At 42.2% G+C, this 18,164-nt stretch overlaps 4 protein-coding genes across 6 annotated transcripts; 2 read left to right on the forward strand and 2 right to left on the reverse strand.

Moving 5' to 3' along the window:
- Positions 1 to 407: 407 nt before the first annotated feature.
- Positions 408 to 3,882, forward strand: LOC135502118 (uncharacterized). Of its 2 annotated transcripts, none has more exons than XM_064794702.1 (3): positions 408 to 1,067; positions 1,301 to 1,395; positions 1,697 to 3,882. In XM_064794702.1, exons 1-3 carry the CDS (start codon positions 1,041 to 1,043, stop codon positions 3,036 to 3,038), a joined length of 1,464 nt encoding a protein of 487 aa, XP_064650772.1. In that variant the 5' UTR covers positions 408 to 1,040; the 3' UTR covers positions 3,039 to 3,882. The 2 variants fall into 2 exon arrangements, with proteins under 2 accessions (XP_064650772.1, XP_064650773.1); XM_064794703.1 differs by having other exon boundaries at positions 1,304 to 1,395.
- On the reverse strand, positions 3,546 to 9,309 carry LOC135502134 (uncharacterized). The gene is made up of 7 exons (XM_064794727.1): positions 9,125 to 9,309; positions 8,163 to 8,402; positions 7,246 to 7,629; positions 6,784 to 6,848; positions 5,979 to 6,280; positions 5,047 to 5,156; positions 3,546 to 4,389 (listed from the first exon to the last, which is right to left on the reverse strand). The coding sequence occupies exons 1-7, from the start codon at positions 9,183 to 9,185 to the stop codon at positions 4,298 to 4,300; spliced, it is 1,254 nt and encodes a 417-aa protein (XP_064650797.1). The 5' UTR covers positions 9,186 to 9,309; the 3' UTR covers positions 3,546 to 4,297.
- Positions 9,310 to 10,155: 846 nt separating this feature from the next.
- On the reverse strand, positions 10,156 to 14,676 carry LOC135502128 (uncharacterized). Of its 2 annotated transcripts, none has more exons than XM_064794716.1 (5): positions 13,545 to 14,676; positions 12,938 to 13,204; positions 12,097 to 12,477; positions 11,321 to 11,642; positions 10,156 to 11,083 (listed from the first exon to the last, which is right to left on the reverse strand). In XM_064794716.1, exons 1-5 carry the CDS (start codon positions 13,615 to 13,617, stop codon positions 10,816 to 10,818), a joined length of 1,311 nt encoding a protein of 436 aa, XP_064650786.1. In that variant the 5' UTR covers positions 13,618 to 14,676; the 3' UTR covers positions 10,156 to 10,815. The 2 variants fall into 2 exon arrangements, with proteins under 2 accessions (XP_064650786.1, XP_064650785.1); XM_064794715.1 differs by having other exon boundaries at positions 11,321 to 11,645; positions 13,545 to 14,675.
- Positions 14,677 to 16,242: 1,566 nt separating this feature from the next.
- On the forward strand, positions 16,243 to 18,031 carry LOC135502129 (zinc finger protein OZF-like). Its single transcript, XM_064794717.1, has 2 exons — positions 16,243 to 16,601; positions 16,834 to 18,031. The coding sequence occupies exons 1-2, from the start codon at positions 16,272 to 16,274 to the stop codon at positions 17,806 to 17,808; spliced, it is 1,305 nt and encodes a 434-aa protein (XP_064650787.1). The 5' UTR covers positions 16,243 to 16,271; the 3' UTR covers positions 17,809 to 18,031.
- The last annotated feature ends 133 nt before the right edge of the window (positions 18,032 to 18,164 follow it).

Genomic DNA, 18,164 nt, shown 5'->3' on the forward strand with positions numbered 1-18,164 from the left:
CCTTCTAATACCATCAGCCGCCGCCACATTTAAAAAAAACCCAGTCCGCCTCGTAACCAGATGGCGATAGTGACGAGGTCGCGCAGGTGTCAGAGTGAATTGGCCAAAATGAGCGTTCTCCTCAAAATAATCATACATTTCGATATTTGTACGTTCTTCTCCCAATATATCGTATTGATATATCTCATTGATTCTATAAGGTTTGAAGCTATTTGTTTATATGGCTTGAATCGAGGTCAAAAGGAATAGCTTTCGGGGCCAGTGACGTCATCAATGGCGGTTGACTAAAGTTCGGGTACGTCGATTCTCTTCTGTCAGGAATCGAGCCCATGAATGATAGCATAAATATCAATACAGATGTATATAGTATGCTTGACCGAGCACCAAACAGAGCGCGGACTGACGACAATCGTCATAAAACCTTTATAGCAGGTGGGGGTTTAACAGTTTCACTTTCTTTCGTATATTTTAAGGCATTTCATAACTTAATTCATCTAAAAACGACAGCAGCTAAAAATAATTTGTTGGCTATTTGTATAAAACAATACCGTTATCATTTTGAAATATGTTATTCAGAATGTGGAGAGGATTTATCATTTTAAATTTTGATTCGGTAGGGAAAATTCGAAACCAGGAAGTTAGTGACAGTGCGTGTACTGTAGATCGAGTATAGGCTTCCATGGTTGAGTAATTTGGATGGTCGATTTCGATCTCTGTAAGTCAAAAATCTAAGGTATGGTACTAGTACAGACTCAATAGTCACAAAGTTCGCACAAAACCGACTTCTGAAATCGCAGGAAGTGGAAAAAACATTGAATTAGATGGATCGAAAGACCTTTGAATTTCAAGATGGCGTGATTATGGAACGAATTTTTTTGTATAGCTCGACATTTCTTGTGGCGAGTGGTGTTTTACTTTCCGTGGAGCAGGCATTATGACGTTATCGTCGGAGGATGTTCATTTTCGTTACAACCGTGGCCGGGCGATCTTGTCAGCAGCAAGTGACAAAATAACTGCAATCTCCACTAACCTTGGCAAGGATGGAGTCATATACTACTAGCTCCTCGGTAAGCTGCTAAAGAACTATACCAAAATCGACCATAAGTTGGCGGAACATATAAATGACGTTGGTCGTGCTCAGTAAGAGATCATGCAAGAATTTTAAAAGGCAAAAATATAAGGTGTTTCATAGTGTCCGCGCCAATGCTGGCAGCAAATTAGGAAGTCGAGCGCTTTATGACGTCATTCCCCTTCTGTCTGACATAGACCTGCATGTAAAACGTAATTTTTCATTTTTTAGCAGAGTCCACTTGACAATGAAATTCAGAGCGTGGTAATAGGTTGTCTTTTCGTAACTCTTCTTGTTCTTATCGGCATCATCGCAGGCCTTATCATGTGAGTACAGCAGCTAAACTGGTAACTTTAAACCATAGGGAATACCGGTATAACAGGGTTATTGATTTTATTTGTCTGTCTCAAAGTGCTTTACAACAACAACCACAATATCATTCGCTTCCCGCTGAGGTATTCTCAGGTATCTTGGAGCATGTTCATACATCATATCATTTGAGCTCGAGCTGCGAAAAACAAAGCTTAAATACTGTAAAGATCTTTTTACCTCTCCATTCACTGATATATCCCTAAACCCTGTGTCTGTTGCATTATATTAAGCAACTGTCTTCTGATTCGTTTTCAGAAAACGCCGTTATTGGTACAATCGGTGTCGTTTGTACTACAACGCTCCTTCACCAGCAAACCAAAACGAGAGAGCAACACATGTGTATGACAACGAAGTTTTTGTTGAAGATGTTTCTTCATCTGAGGGTGACTATTCAGAAAGAATGCAACAGGAAGATTCCGAGGATATGGTATTTTATTTGAACCAGTCTTCCTCTGTTACAGGTCAAGACCAAAGTTCAGAAGAGCTGGAGACTCAGTTCAACAGGTCTACCACCAGTGGTGACCTACAGGGAAGTTCACCTGACTCGGAGACAGACTTGTATAAGTCTTCCTCAGTTACAGGTCAAAACCAAAGTTCAGAAGAGCTGGAGACTCAGTTCAACAGGTCTACCACCAGTGGTGACCTACAGGGAAGTTCACCTGACTCGGAGACAGACTTGTATAAGTCTTCCTCATGGCCAGATCGAGAGTTAAAGTTTTCCGTAGCAGAAATTGGGCAGGAAGAATACGAGGACACAGGAACAGAACCAAATTCGCCTTTTCAAACTGAAATCCCGCAGGATGTTTCAAGGGACGTGAAGACGACTGTATTCAGTGTGTTTTGTCCAGCTGACGGCTCAGAAAAGATATCGACTGACTCTTTCCAAGCTGAAGTTGAACAGGAAGGTTCAGAGAATGCAATAAATGGAAGTTTGACAGTTCATCTGATGGTATGTGAAGGAGGTTCATTGGACGTGGGGGCAGAAGCAAAGACTGTGTATTCAGTAGCTGAACTCCAACGAGAGGGTTATGAGGATGTAGAAATCAAAACGGCCAGGCATTCAGCAGCCAAAGCTCAACAGGAAGATCCAGGGAAACTGCCCACCATAATGAATTGTCATCCCACAGCTAAAGTCCAAGTAGGAGCTTCCAGCGAATTGCAGACCGAAACGACTCTCGCCACTACTTCTCTTGTTGATGCAAAGGAAGAAAGCCCAGAGGAATTGGTGGATGTACTCAGTTTTCCCATTCAAGTTGAATACCTTTCGGATAGTTCAGAGGACACGGAGGCGGTACGGGATGGTTCTTCTACAGCTGAAGTCCAGCAAGATGGACCAGGGGACTTTGAGACGGTACGGAATGGTTCTTCTCCAGCTGAAGTCCAGCAAGATGGATCAGGGGACTTTGAGACCGTACGGAATGGTTCTTCTATACCTGAAGTCCAGCAAGATGGATCAGGTGGCTTTGAGACCGCATTGAACGGGCCTTCCATAGCTGAAGTCCAGCAGGGAGAATTAGGACTCTCGGGGATTGTACTGAATATGACTTCAGGTGGAGCAGAGCTTGAAAGTTCAGAGGAGGAAGACATCTACACCTGATACCGAACTCATCATAGAACATTGGTGGAAAGTCATATAGAATCGTAGCGGCAACAAACAAGAAGCCTTCCATTTTATAAGGTCATTGGCCCTAGAAAGGCGTGATGCCAGCCCAATCAGCGAAGCTGAGTTTCTGTGTTCATAACTGTATTCATAACGTTTGCTGGTTCTTCTTTAAAACCGTGTTCCTAACGTTTCTAGGTCTTCTTTAAAACTGCTGATGTGCTGTGACTACATCCCGCGTTTTGAGAGAGGGAGGCGAAAGTCTATGGTGTTTTTAAGTTGAAGTACACATGTAGATTGATAGGTGTCAATTTAACACAGCTTTTTCGAGTGTAAACAAAGATAAATGACTTGACGGATGGTATAAAATATAGATTAGTGAATATTTTTTTCATTATTTTACACAATTTTTATTCAAAAACAAATCATACGAAGTGAAAAATTAACAGAACATGAATATTTGACATAGCAAAAAAATGTATTTTATTATCAAACGAACACAATGGAATATGGCACAATTAACACTAACATGTACTAGCACTATGTACACTATAAGTGTTTGGGAATATAATGATGCTTTTTAACACTGAATTGGTGAGAACACTGGCGTAAATGACAGTTGAACACTAAAATATATCACTAGTGTCTATAAAAACTCTTTACACTATCATACTCGAACTGTAGGTTACAATTTTAAAGGAAAAAAGCTCCACAATATTGATACAAGAGTATATAGCCAATGCTTGATGTCTTTCGATGGGTGAAAAATCCTCAATTAGAAAATGATATTAAAGTCTCTGAGATTCTGGAACAAAAAATCCCATCCCTACAGGTGTTACAAGGAACAAAGAACACAAAAATACAATATTCCAGGAACACTATGAAGTGGCTATTTTTCAATAGGCGTGTGTTTATATCCTCAACACAGAACAATAATGTATTACAAACAATATGATACATCATATGATACAGATAAATTCAAAAGTGAACGGATATCACCATTAGAATATCACATGTAAATAGTCGCCGAATCGGCGATCACCGTCCTTGCACTCGGTCGCTGTTGTTGGATGGTCGCTACGACAGCAGAAAAATTTACATGATTAATAGATAATGCCTGAGGAGGAGGAGTAGGTTGAGAATTGGCCGGAATCTTCGCCAAAACGAGAATTCGGGGAGTCTTAATTCGTGGCTTTCGTTCTTCGCCTATTTCGTCGCCGGCTCGGGTGGTTGCGAAACCCACCAGCTAATTGCGGCTACTGTTTAGACGTTAAACCCTGATAAACGGGGTTTGAGAATCCAAGGTCACCATTGTAATGGATGTCTGGCGTAGCGTAGATATTGAGCTCTGGAAGAAAGGATATGATATAGATATATCATCAAGAATTAATTTTGATATTATGATACCGGGTAGCTTAGAAATTATCTTTCATGAGAGACCGGCTTAACAAAAATATGGTTGCTCAACCTGAAGTTAACTTCATCTTGACAATTCAGTGGCCGATACTGCCTCATGTGTATGGTCTTCCTCCAGTATATTTTGATACTGTATGCTTCAGATTTGAGTAACAAGCAGAAAACAATACAAGCTTACTTCTTAGTTTCATGATGACGCCCCGATGACGACACAGATTTATCGAATTCTGATTGGCTGAGAACCTGTGTACAAATGTACACTGTACTGCCAGAAAGGTTCAGGAAAAAAATTCGCGGCAGGGACCTGGTTGTTCAAAACACGTTTTGTCGCAAACGCTGGCGTTTACTTAAATTGGCCACCTCTCCATTAGCATGCCCGTAGACTCAATTGTTAACAACAAAAATAGTGACAAAACTTCTTTTAAACAACTGGGCCCTGAACAAAAGAAAATATAACGCCTCGTGAGCAACAAAGACATGTTCCCCGATTATCCTTCTACCGGAAATCTATTTGAAGAGCCATCGGCTGTCACGTGATCGACAGATGACCAATCATAGAAGACTGAGAATTTTTAAAATCTAAACAAACCTGATATTGGCCTTGCTTCAGCTCCTCCACTCATCTGAGCTGGCTGGTGACCCATCTCTTGGGCTGTGGGATTATTTGTCATCGTCGAACCCTCCCTTTTCCGAACCCGCCTGTAAAATACTAACTTGATTTACACTCTGCCCGCACTGTATAGGCCTAGGCAAGATCAAAACAACAAACCTATGCTGTACGAAGAGTAAATTTATTCACAGCCTCAAGTCCCAATGTCAAATAAGCAATCTTATTGTCTTTCAAACGAAACATTTCAATGCGAGCGGGACTAACAATTATATTTCTTTGGGCTGAGTTGTTCAAAATCACGTTAGCTTTAACGGCGCCGTTAAGTCTTAACGTGAAATTTCTGATTGGTTTATCTGAAAGAGATAACTTCCTTGAGGTTACTTAACGTAAACGTTAGGGATAACCTGACTTTTTGTGCTTTTTAACAACCGGGCCCTGGAGGCGAAATAGTGCCGATAATTTACGGAATAAATCAATTTCATGAGCGGTTAATGCAAGTTTAAGTATTCGAAATATTACAATGAATGCCGTGGCAACATTTTGGATACCTTATACTATTTTGCTAATACATGTATAGGGTTTTTAGTGAGCAGTAAACTGGTAGGCCTAATTTGAAACTGCTTTACACGTTGTGCGTTTCAGCCAATCAACTGCTTTGAATGTCCACTTGGCGTCTAAAACATCACGAGTTGCGTTGGAGCCAATCAACTGCTCTGGTAAATATCCATTTGGCGTCAGAATGCAATCTCCCAATGAGATGAGATCCGCTTCATTTGCCTCTTTAATCGGAAGAGGCCTAATATACGCTGGTACTAGTATCATTGAAAAAAACCATTACCAATGCCGAGGGCCGAGGCTAGAAGATTGGCCAGAATGATGTCATTTCTTGGTCCTTGGCGTAAGTAACCTACCTGAGGACAATCACAACGCCAGCAACAACAATCACAATGATGATGACCCAGGGAACCGTTGTGGTACCAATCAGGATGTTCTTCAGCTCATTACCTGATCCACCAGCAGCAGGAGCGGAACCTCCCGCTTGTCCTTCCTGGTTGGGGAGGTGGGAATTGGAGCCGGAGTCCGGTGACGTTGCCGGAAGAGGATAGGATGAGGGTGAAGGTTTTGTTTTTGTTGTTGTTGTTGTTGTCGGTGTTGTTGTCGGTGTTGTTGTCGTCGTCGTCGTCGTCGTAGTAGTCGTCATCTTAGATGTCGCCTAAGAAGTTGGAGAAGACAGTTGTAAATTCCCACAATTTTGTGTTTCAAATGTCGACTCGTTGACACCGATTCTCATCCTAAAAGCTTACTGATGGATTGTAGTGGTTACTACTCATTGTGTTCGAAGTAAAGAGAAGCTATGAACCTCCCGGCCAGGCCTACATCAAATGTCGGCTCTTCGTCATCATCACCGGACAATCACACAACCTGCTCGACCGTACAGTGATACCAGAGACTTAAAAAAAGCTTGATTTGGTGGATACAGAATCGTGTCGGAGAGGGATGGGCTGGTGTCTAAACTCCAGCCCGCATATACTGCAGGTCTTCCCTCAGCTGTTGGACTAAGCAGACCAGACGTGGCCAGGAGCAGACCCGAACAGTGCATGGAGATTGTGGTCTCCAGACCGCCATTTCGTGGCTGCTACACCATTTGAGTTTGGTGGCCGGTATTCAACCCACACATTGAAGAGATCGTTGGCAAAGGAGGTTAGACACACCTACCAGTGTTGGGATAGGGTATCCGAGTGCACCGTTACATGCAACGTTGAAGGTGATCTTGACAACGGCTGAAATTAGAGATGAAACTATGAAAGAAGAAATAACTACGCATCACATCCAGTCTTCTCCACCACGACCCGTCGATGGCTCTCGAGCAGGCCACGCCTAGAAGTGAACCTCGTTGCACTTGTGTGATTCAGTGTCACGCGTGTGAGACCTCAGTCTCGCTCTTCTCTCGCTCAAAAGTTTCTTGCAGGGCTGCAGCCAGGGCCGAACATGTGTTCATACAACTATTTCTCACCACCTCCAAGGACTTGCGACAATGTACAGCTATCTGCATCTGGTAAGTGTTTACCCCAATGGCAAGACCTTTAGTACTTACTTAGTACAAACCAGTTTGAAATCTCAAAATTCTATAAGTTTTCCCCAGCATATGTGGCGACTTATATATTGCTGTGTACTTACATCCACTATCGATGTGCATCCAAAACCACCCATTATTTCTGGATTCTGGTCTGAAGTAAATAAACACATCGGATGAAATGTTCGTCAGGGTGATTTTAGTGTATTCTCCTATGTCTTCGATGTGGTTTTCTCGCTTCTTCCCCCATCTAAGGCTTGGTCCATCAGATGAAAGCGACAAGGAATCGTGCACGGATAGCGTGAAGTTGTAGAGAGAGTGCGGGTCTGGTAGGCCAGCAGGAGACAAACGGCATGTGCAATTCGTAGTCCGATCAAAGTTGGTCAAGCCATGCGTGGTGTACCCTGTACTGTGCAAGTAGAGTGGAGTCTTCTCATGCTTCTGGGAATTGGAACACAAATCAAATGTTCGTAAGGTCGCCAAGTTAACTGAAAGACAATCAGACAAAATAAGTAACAATCAATAGGCTTCAGATGAATTGCCCGGTCGAGTTATTGTAAGTTACAGTCTTGCTATCTGGAGGAAATAGCAATTCTGGAAGATAGTCGAGTTTGTCGTCAGAGCAGAAGTGATTGTCCAGCGAACGTACAGAAGAAGGAGATGGCGGAAAGAGTGAAGAAAAAGGAGAACCAGAGTTTTGAAATCTATTGGCCAACAAACAGATTTTTACGTAAACGTAAAATCAATAGTGTTGCATGGTTCACTGACAGAAAGTGCACATTGAGAGCTTTCTGATAAAGAATCTCGTCGATTTGATAAGTCAGGTCTCGGCAGAAGATTTTCCGTCTCTCGACAAATCCGAAAATACCCTCTATTCTAGGGACTCTATCTAGTCTGTCTGAATGGGCTTTTCCACCGTACCAGTACTTGACACCTTGCAAGCCGAGGTGTTTTGAACCAACTTCTCTGCAGACCTTAGTCGACTCTCATCCAGCCCTTTTACTCAAAGTCATCGACTTACCACACGTGTAATTTACCCTCACAAAGGTACCTCTGCGGATCGGCCTCTTACACCGCCCTTGGTATGCAAGGTTACAATATATCCAAAGATAAGAAGGGTCTCCTCTCGTCCATTTCCTTTCGTCAGGCGGTTTTTGGCAGGCGAGGTCCCTTTGAACTTCAATGGAATGCAACAGTATCGTATTCGGGGAGGGACATCTTATCTCTAACGTCGTTTTCTGTGGCGAACAGATTTCTTTCACTATGAAAAAGGAATTCATGCTCAGAATTGAAGACAAGGATAAATTAAAGACAAATATCAAAGGTGTCAATGCCAGAACATGGCTAAGGCGAAAATATGTCCTATTCCAAGTCGTGGTGGTGGATTACGATGTGTTCAGAACATGGCTAAGGCGAAAATAGGTCCTATTCCAAGTCGTGGTGGTGGATTACGATGTGTTCAGAACATGGCTAAGGCGGAAATAGGTCGCATTCCAAGTGGTGGTGGTGGATTACGACGTGTTCAGAACATGGCCAAGGCGGAAATAGGTCGTATTCCAAGTCGTGGTGATGGATTACGATGTGTTCAGAACATGGCTAAGGCGGAAATAGGTCGCATTCCAAGTCGTGGTGGTGGATTACGACGTGTTCAGAACATGGCCAAGGCGGCAATAGGTCGTATTCCAAGTCGTGGTGATGGATTACGACGTGTTCGTTATATCCGTCGTAAGCGCAGATTCAATTTGGAATTTAAAATTTGTAAACTGCAAGTGGGAATATCGACAACGATGTAAATTAAATTGCATACTAGTGTGTCACTAGATAATGGTGTAAGTCGGGGAGTGAGTAGGACATACGACATCCAGTGAACGCGTTCCCACGAGTCTGACTTGTTTAAGATTGTATTTCATTTTTCGAGAGCAGGGAGTCAAAAACACTGCCTCTGCATGTAATTCCGCTGTTCAATATTACAATAATTCTTACCTAAGCCTAGAACTGTCAAAGGCAGCAGAGCCAAGATTACGACAAAGAATGAAAGCCTCATCGTTCCAGCTCTTGTGTATTCCTAAATCTATTTCGCCCAAAAGTTGATGTCGAGGTGGCCGACTAGCTCAACCAAATTCAACTACGAAGAATATCCAGGTCGGGATAAAAAAACCCGCACACAAACAGCAGAAGTGTGTTCATGTATAATAGATTTTAAGGGTATATACCAAGTAAAATGATATAGGTATGGGGCATTGTGGCACCTTTCATCAAAATTTCGATTGACGTCATCCAGCCTGGCGAAGAACCAACTGGCACTGAAGAAAATACAAGGTAAGCTAACATGTACTACCATCCTTAGATCTGGAACGGGGCTATTCAAAATAAAACTACCAAACATCGTGACAATGACTCATCATTCTCCTTATTTGGATATTGATATCCCCACGGACAAGTCCGTGATATCGCAAAGAAACCCTCATTATATACCAGTAGTCTGTTCTTTTGATAAACCAATCACCCGGAACTTACTTTATTGCATTCGATTTGGATTTAGGTCAAATAACTCATCTCTAATCATATGATCAAAACGACCATTGACACAAACGTTTAACAAAGTATTCATTATTGCATATGCCAAAACGGCGAAAAGGCTTTAGACAAGTCTTTCAAATCGCAAACTATCAATTCTCATTGCCAACAACTAACTTCTTCAAGCTCTAATCATTTTTTTGTGCCATAATAAGAAGCATGATTTGCCATATAATTGCTGTATCGAAATATGCTCGCCGATCGCATTTTTCGCTCATTCACACGAAAAATCACGTCTCATTTATTACTATCGTAAAAAGCAGCGACGTCGATACTTATCGTAGTGTTGGTTTGTGCATTGGAAACATCAGCACCCGTCACCTCTGAGGTTTAGGTGTAACAGACGAAAATGTCCCCTGGAAAAGTGTCCGAGACACCAAGGGCCAAGCAGTAAACGGCGTTAAATAATAAAGAAACATCTAACTTGATTATGCGAAAGTTCATTTATTTCACTCGATATAGTTTATTAAATTTACCATATACCGCAACATACTAATGACAGATATGCTTCGATTGTCTTGGATACACAAAAAAAAAACGATCAAAAAGAGGATATCACCTGTATCTTAACTCTTTCAGCCCTAGCCATTTTTTGCGGTGAGATGTATTTGTACTCATTTATTGTAGTTCGGCCTCAGCGTCGATGTACTGATATGCTCGAAAAACTACACCGCGGACGCATTGGCCTGGCTCTGTCCTGTCATAAAGATATCCAATTAGGATGACTCAATGGACTGCCCCGGGGGTCTACGGAAACCCAGAGTCAGTCGTTACTTCATCCCCTCGCAGACTCGGTCTTTAGTGCCAAGTGTTGGCCTGAAGTTCAGGATGATATACTGAATGTCCTTTCACTTGTTCAATTCCACTACACAGATGCTGATCTGTGTATGATTCCAAGGACATTTCCTGCAGGGTCAATCCACTTCACTCAAGGACCGAGTTCAACAGGAGCAGTTTGGTTCCCAAGTTTAAATTTCGCCGCAACGGCAAACTGCGATGGTTTCCGCTGTCGTGGAATCACTATTTTACTGTTCCAATTTTCTATATAGGCTACTGTCTATTTCTCTAATAAATTCAATGCTTTTATTAAATAGCCTTCAACTCTGTTTACTACCATCACCACTACGTGACGCCCTAATGTTTAGCGTGTCCGTATTCTTCGGATGATCAAAATAAACCAGTTCTTTTGGTGAAAGTGCTAAAGCTTTGTGGGACGAGTGGTCTGCCGCTCGGCCACCAGGTGTCTCTGGGATGAATTTTGGTCTTCCGCTCGTGAGGTAGAGGCTCCGGTCCACCCTCACGCATATCAGTTCGATAGGTGCTTTCACCGGCTTGGCATTTTCCAGGCGTTCTCGTCGTTTTTTTCTGAAATGATGACAAATAAATAACTAAAGATCTCAGCTGAAGATGTTTCAGTGCTAGATTTAGTGCGCTTTGTTTTCTTATCATGGTAAAGTTACGAATCTACCTTAAATGGCCAAACCAACGGCGAATCCTACCGTAGAGTAACCATCCTCGACTTGCTTTTGTAACCAGAAGAGATGAGGCCACATGGGGACGAACTGACTTGGTCTGCAGATTTTGGATTGGCCGGTTACTTACCTGACTAGTACCACAACCAAAATGATAATTGTGATCACGATGACGATAACAGGCACTAGGTAGTAGACACTAAAGCTGGATCCAGGTGTTCCTGTTGGAGTCAATGCCGTTAATCCATATGTTGTTATTTTCGGCGCCGTTTCATTTTTTGATGTTGTAGTTGGCAGGTTTGTTGTTGTTGTTGTTGTTGTTGTCGATGCTGTTGTAGTTGTAGTAGTTGTAGTTGATGTTGTCGTCGGGCATAGAGATGGTGATATCGTTGGGCTTGCCGTGGGAATCGTCCCTAGCTTTCCATTACAGGTCAGCAATACTGTTTCCGGTGCTGCTGAAAGCGCAAAAACATCCTGAGATTCAGGTTTTGATAAGCCTTCGTTATCCTTAGTATATATACAGAAATATCGAGAGGCGATCGGAGTATATTGAAAACCACTGGTAGAAAATGGTGTGTTTACACTTTCCAGCCTAAACGGTCCTAAACGTCTGTTCTCGTAGATATAGCTACAGAAAAAGAAAGTTTATCTATGTACAAAAGCGATGAGAAAATTTCTATCAACTTGATCTTTCTAGATGGCGAATTCGGAGTAAAGTGACAACTGTGACATGAAAACATCGCCTATGCTCAGCCCTCCTGAGGGAACTACTGGTCTTCGATGAATTTACTTTGATGGCAGCACGGTACGAATGCGAGATTTAAGGTTCTTAAAGCATATCATATCCCCTATATTTTTTTTACGAAACTGTTCAATACTATAGACCTACTAGGCATGTTCTCTTACCATTGGCCATGGCTTGCGTTTCGACTCTAATCCACATATAAGCTTTTCTCCCAGTGAACTGGGGTTTGAATATCACCACCATACCCTTTCTAGTAACGGAACGTTTGGCCGCCAGATAACCGACTTCATCCAACACTGTCGTGATATCTTCTCTCCCACCATTCCATTCTATTCTCAATGACTCTGGCATCGACGTCAGCATATCAAGAACCGTCAACGTGATGTCACTTCCGGATGCTGTAAGCAGCCTGCACGTACAGTTTGTCTGTGTTGTTGTTGTGTCGAATTTCGGGTAGCCTGGGGTGTGAAGATAAAATGGTGTCGGTACGACAAATCCAACATCGGAGCAGAGATCTTGCCTGTGCAGGGAAAGACGGTTCACTGGAAATAAAGAAACGAAGCTTGTAAGAGAAGGTAGAAGTGAGCGGTAGTAATACATACAATCTCAAGTATGATGGAGGAGTGGGGGTAGAAAGTATTCAAAAAATCATGACACAACGTGTTTCTAGCATGAATGGTATCATTCCAAAGGCCACTACGAGCTAATGCAATGGAATTCATTCACTCGCAACTTCGATTCCTGAAGAAAATACTTAAGGATGCTTAGGCTGAAAGCTGCATGGAACGGAATTCATTCACTCACAACTTCGATTAGATGCTTAAGGATGCTTGGGCTGAAAGCTGCATGAGTGGAATTCATTCACTCGCAACTTCGACCCGATTCCTGTAAAGAGTGCTCAAAGGGCTGAAAATTGCATGAAAAACTCAATACTTTCCCCAACTATCAAGTTACGGGGGGCGTCCCCTGGATCCGTGCTTACACATAACTGCTGAACCTTACCACAAGTGTAAAACACTTCCAATCGGACTGCACTGTGGTCGTGGTAGGTAATGGGCGTGCAGCTTGAACCACGGAGGTTACAGCTGTTCCATACCATGTGTGATGCCGTATCATTTGGCTTCCAAGCGTCAGTTGAGGAAGTGGCGTTGCAATCGGTCAAGATCTGGCTCTTCGATTCCTTTATAAGGATGACTGGTGCGCATGCTTTGGGGCAGTTTATAGGTGGATTGAGCGTCTCGGACTTGGTCAGGCAGAAGGTTGCCCTTTCTGAAAGAAAATAACGCTCCGAAGTTGAGAAGTCTTTACCACCAATTATCAACGCGTATACGGTTGACAAATCAACATCTTTGATGATTCCTTCAGGCATGAAACTGACATTGATTTGATTACTTCGGTGATTGGCTGCAAGCAAATGCGCCATCACCGAGGCATGTTGATATATGCAACTCAGGCATAAATCGGGTATAATCAGGGAGATGCCTCGGTTTTGGCCCACATTTTAGCGCCAACCAATACCACAGATACACCAGATCGGTATCTTCTTTAGTTCAAATCATTCCCCATATTTCGCATATACAGCTCTCTGTGGACAAACGAGTCAACTTACCATCTTTACCATAACAGGCAATAATGAACAACAGCACTCCAACAAGCACTGTGTGCAGAATACGTCCATCCATTTTGATGTCGAAGATCTAAGGTTAATCCACTGAATGTCTCAGGGCGAAGCGGTCTGTTTTGGGTAAATACCATTAATATCCATACGGTAAGCCTTTTTCAACACATCTAGTTGAAGAAAGGATGACGTTATGTTTATGTTTGAAACCAGGAAGGTTTTGGAACATTGGACATTTTTATGAACAGCTCTAAAAAATTTTTTGTCGCTGATCGCTGAAGTGTCCTCTTCAGAGAGATTCTATCTTCAAAACGTCTCCTCAGACTGTCTCCTCAGTTAACACATGACAAAACCGCTTTGTTCTTGCGCGAATAGAGAGAATAAAAAAAAGGATGAAGAAATGGCTTTACTCCTCAAGTAACGGCGAACCTAGGGTGCTAGTGGTCAGTGGTACCTGTGGAAACGATGTAGAACTGAACTGACGTGACTTCAGTATATTCTCGGAGATATATAGCCTAAGTCGCGATTTAAGCCTGGGCGACCATGCTCATTGATGCTCGGAGAAGTCCAGTTGTCATCCTCGACAGTCTTCCTTTTGGAGGGGCGAATGTGATCTGCAGTTCCTCTGGAGGTACTAAGTAGGCTATTGCTTGAAGAGGTATCCTGTTCGTAACCAGGTTTGTGCTGTCACCAGTACCGATACATCCTTCAACAAGCGTGAATGAAATATCTTATCAAATGTGACAGTTTACATGTTTCGATACAATCCTGAATAAAGATCGAAGTTCATTTGTTACGAAAGTGCCCGCCAGGCGAGTGTCGTAGGGTCAGTTTGGGTAGAAGCGTCCAGTGATTGACGATTTTCTTGAGATCTCCCAATCAAACGTTCGTCCATGGCGACAAGTGCCATCTCTTCGTTTCCTCGCCAGAGTGCATTAAAAAGAGCAAGAGGTTAATCCAGCAGTATATATGTTATCTCATGTTATGTTGACCATCCTTCAATTTCTATTCCAAAGTTAGGTTTTTCAGTGACGTGCTCTTGCAAAACCGGTGAGTTGAAGACTTCAGAGAGGAACCTCCGTGGGCTTATCGCGTCTTTTGCTTTCGATTTATACTTAAGAAACAGCAAACAGGCCCAAACAAGGTTTCTGAATGGGATCCCAAAAACACATTGAGATCAATGACATAAATTACGATCCACACCCACCGCACTAGGCCGGTCGAGATTGGAGATATACAATGACTATCACAATATCCCATTATAGGCCTATGAAGTGTAAAAAACTGCATACGAGTAAATATCAAAGAAAACCCCACCAAACATATCTAATGACTGTGATTTATGATGAGAATGCCATATGATATTGTTCATTCCACTGAGAAAGATCAATTACTATCCCGCTATATATTCTGAACACTAATGGTGTAAAGATGGTACACTTGTCATTGAATGAATATATAACAAACTAGCCCGTAAACGTTGTTCCCAATCAAGTGCATCCTTCACTGACGTCACATGATGACGGGCCATCTTGGCCGTCACACGTGGTCACGACGTAAAGGAAATGCATTTGCATGGCCGTCATAACGTCACGGCGTGACGTCACGTCACGTGAGGAACATCTATAGACCCATGCATTGGGGACAACGTTTATGAAGACGTCGCATCACGTCACGTCAGAGTAATGTAAAATCGTCAGAGCTGCAATGCATCGTGACGTGAAGACGGCCAACACTATGTAAACGTTGTTCCCAATCAAGTACGCCTACATGAATGTATAAGCCAGGTAGACATCTGGGAATGCTTATATTCACGTCCCAGTGTCGAAGATGAGCCACAAAATGAGCAAAAAGGGGCACCTGCATGGAGAAGGATGATGCGGCGCCAGCTTTTCGACATCCTAGTAGTATAGTAGGTAAATTTTTGTTTGGTAGGCCTATTATGAATGATCAGAGATGGCGATAGGCCTAGGCCTACACCTTTTAGGCTCACAATGTCAATAGCCTAGGCCTATCACATAGATTTCAGAACCTTGATCCTGAGTGAGGAAAGAAACTGACTCGAACACTCGGCCACGGCCATTCCAGAAGTAAGAAAAGGTGTCGAAAATTAATGGAAAAACAAAAAAAGATGTAGCCTAAAACCATAACCTAACATTTTAGACCAGTTCATTGTAAATAAATAGCATTTCTAGTTCTACATTTACATGTTTAAGAAGATTTTCTTACAATATCTAGCTTTGATATATTCAGTTTATTCCACTCTTATTATTTACTCATTATCTATGTATAATAAACAGTTATTATTTTCGGCTCATATTTGTGACTCGCTCATCCAAAATTTCAAAATGGCCGACAATTGTTAGTTTTTTTCGAGCAGTGGAGCACGGTAAAATCAAGTTTTTCATATGAATTTCGAAATCTAAATGCTACATAAATGAGTGCAAATGAGAGAAGACTATTTGTACCTATCAGTCACCAACATCAACATGCATTGCATTGCTGCATGTGGATGTGTTCTGCGCATATGCAATGCAATGCATGGTGATACCATCGCCATCGGTGTATACATCCATGGACCATGTAGGCTAATTGTTAAGGAGCCTGGTCCCTTGAAAAAGTTGAATTCATGGGGCTAAATCTTTAGTCGAATGGCGTGTTGTGTTAACCCCTGTGTTATGAGGCTTCTCTTTAGTCTTTGTCTAAGGGCGTCTCTCAATGTTTATCTTTCAACAGATACAATCCAAGATGTGTGATGAGATTCATCAAGATGTTGAGGACAAGACTGTCATGTCTGATCGAGGAACACTACCCAAATCAGAATGTGCTGAAAGAAAACACAGCCCTGATAGTTCTGCTGAAAAAATATGGTCAACTGGTAGTATCATATCTAATCTTCCAGAGGATATTGCAGCTTGTATACCACCAGATGTGGATTGTGGAAACTTGGACGGGGTCATGATTAAGGAGTCAAAAACTGCAGAAGGAGGTGCTCACCATGTTGGTGGAGTTGCCACAAGTAGTTGTGTCTCACTCTTAGCTCCCTTGGTAAGTATCGCTATGCAGACACCTTTCTACTGCAGACACCTGTCTACTGCACACACTCTTACTAATGAAGACCCTGGATTTGGTCTAAATTGGTCGTTTTCATTGAATTTGACCTCTAACCTCGGTAAATGTAATTAGGACACTAGGACTAACCGAAGAAAACATGTATACACAACTAAGTAGACTTCAAACACTGGGCGATTCAAATAATCCTTTGCTTTGTCCGTTTCAGCCTTCATCCTCCAAGCAATCAGGCCTGGCTTCTATGTCAGATCTTGAAACTTCTCCAAGAATAGATTCAGTCCGCAGTTCTTTCACAAGAAAGGAACATAACAGCAAACCTTCAAAGAAGTACAAATGTGACCTATGTGGCAAAGCATTTGTGAGGCCGACCCAGCTAACTGAACACATCCGTGTCCATACAGGAGAAAGACCATATAAATGTGACCAATGTCATAAAGCATTTGCCCAGAAAGGTGGACTTTTCCAGCATACACGTGTTCATACAGGAGAAAGACCATTCATGTGTGAACTTTGTGCGAAAACATTCACGGCCAAGAACCATTTGATTACTCACTATCGTATTCATACAGGAGAGAGACCATTTGAGTGTGCGCTATGCGAGAAGACATTCAGGAAGAAGGACAATCTAACAAAGCATCAGCTTACACACACTGGAGACAAACCATTCAAATGCAACCAGTGCGATAAAGCTTTTACTTCAAATGGTACTCTAACCGAGCATCAACGTATTCATGCAGGTAAAAGACTTTTCAAATGTGAACTCTGCCTGAAAGCTTTCACACACCGAAGTACTTATAACAAACATATCAAAAGTATCCATGTGAGTGAAAGACCATTCCGTTGCGACAAGTGTTATAAGACATACAAACGGAGTGATCATCTAAAAGATCATCTCCGTACGCACTTGATTGAACAAGCCTTTAAGTGTGACCTGTGTGACAGAGGTTTTTCTGAAAGCACGCAACTGGTTGAGCACAAACGGATTCACGCTGGAGAAAAACCATTTCTGTGTACCGATTGTAATAAGTCGTTCACATTGAGATGTGATTTCAAAAGGCATCGACGTATTCATACTGGGGAAAGACCATATAAGTGCGACAATTGTGACAGAGCTTTTGCAACAACAGGAAATCGTCTCTCGCATAGTAGGCGATGCAAGGAAAAATCACAGGTTGCGCCTTGAAAGTCGCTCCTTAGAGTAAAAATAAATACAGATTACTCCGTGGAAATGCAGACTGCTCTGTATTTTTACCTGCCATGTTATCTAGAATATATTGCTTGTTGCATTTAAACTCTTGGATGTGATAGAAGGGACTTAGGTGATCACATTTTGCATGTACCTTATTTCTTTGTTGTCTACAATATATCTCTTATGTGTGATTATGAGTAAATGTGAGGATAGTACTGTCAAATATTAGTTGTTGTCTTTGCGTATCAACTCTAGTTGCTGCAAACCAAGAAATATTTGCCTGCTTTTATCAATCAAGATATGTCCTCGGTCCCTCTTAAGTGTGTCTTATCAAAATTGGTCTTATGAGG

This window comes from Lineus longissimus, chromosome 18 (assembly GCF_910592395.1).
Source record: "Lineus longissimus chromosome 18, tnLinLong1.2, whole genome shotgun sequence".
NCBI lineage: Eukaryota > Metazoa > Nemertea > Pilidiophora > Heteronemertea > Lineidae > Lineus > Lineus longissimus.

Coding starts and splice junctions, on each gene's coding strand:
- LOC135502118 (XM_064794702.1), top strand. CDS start 1,041: ATGGAGTCATATACTACTAGCTCCTCG. Junction 1,068..1,300: donor CATATACTACTAGCTCCTCG/GTAAGCTGCTAA, acceptor TTCATTTTTTAG/CAGAGTCCACTTGACAATGA. Junction 1,396..1,696: donor ATCATCGCAGGCCTTATCAT/GTGAGTACAGCA, acceptor ATTCGTTTTCAG/AAAACGCCGTTATTGGTACA.
- LOC135502134 (XM_064794727.1), bottom strand. CDS start 9,185: ATGAGGCTTTCATTCTTTGTCGTAATCTTGGCTCTGCTGCCTTTGACA. Junction 5,157..5,978: donor GGCGTTGTGATTGTCCTCAG/GTAGGTTACTTA, acceptor AGTATTTTACAG/GCGGGTTCGGAAAAGGGAGG. Junction 4,390..5,046: donor TGAAGCAAGGCCAATATCAG/GTTTGTTTAGAT, acceptor CCTTTCTTCCAG/AGCTCAATATCTACGCTACG.
- LOC135502128 (XM_064794715.1), bottom strand. CDS start 13,617: ATGGATGGACGTATTCTGCACACAGTGCTTGTTGGAGTGCTGTTGTTC. Junction 12,478..12,937: donor GGAAGTGTTTTACACTTGTG/GTAAGGTTCAGC, acceptor CTTTATTTCCAG/TGAACCGTCTTTCCCTGCAC. Junction 11,084..11,320: donor TTGGTTGTGGTACTAGTCAG/GTAAGTAACCGG, acceptor TCATCATTTCAG/AAAAAAACGACGAGAACGCC.
- LOC135502129 (XM_064794717.1), top strand. CDS start 16,272: ATGTTTATCTTTCAACAGATACAATCCAAGATGTGTGATGAGATTCAT. Junction 16,602..16,833: donor TCTCACTCTTAGCTCCCTTG/GTAAGTATCGCT, acceptor TGTCCGTTTCAG/CCTTCATCCTCCAAGCAATC.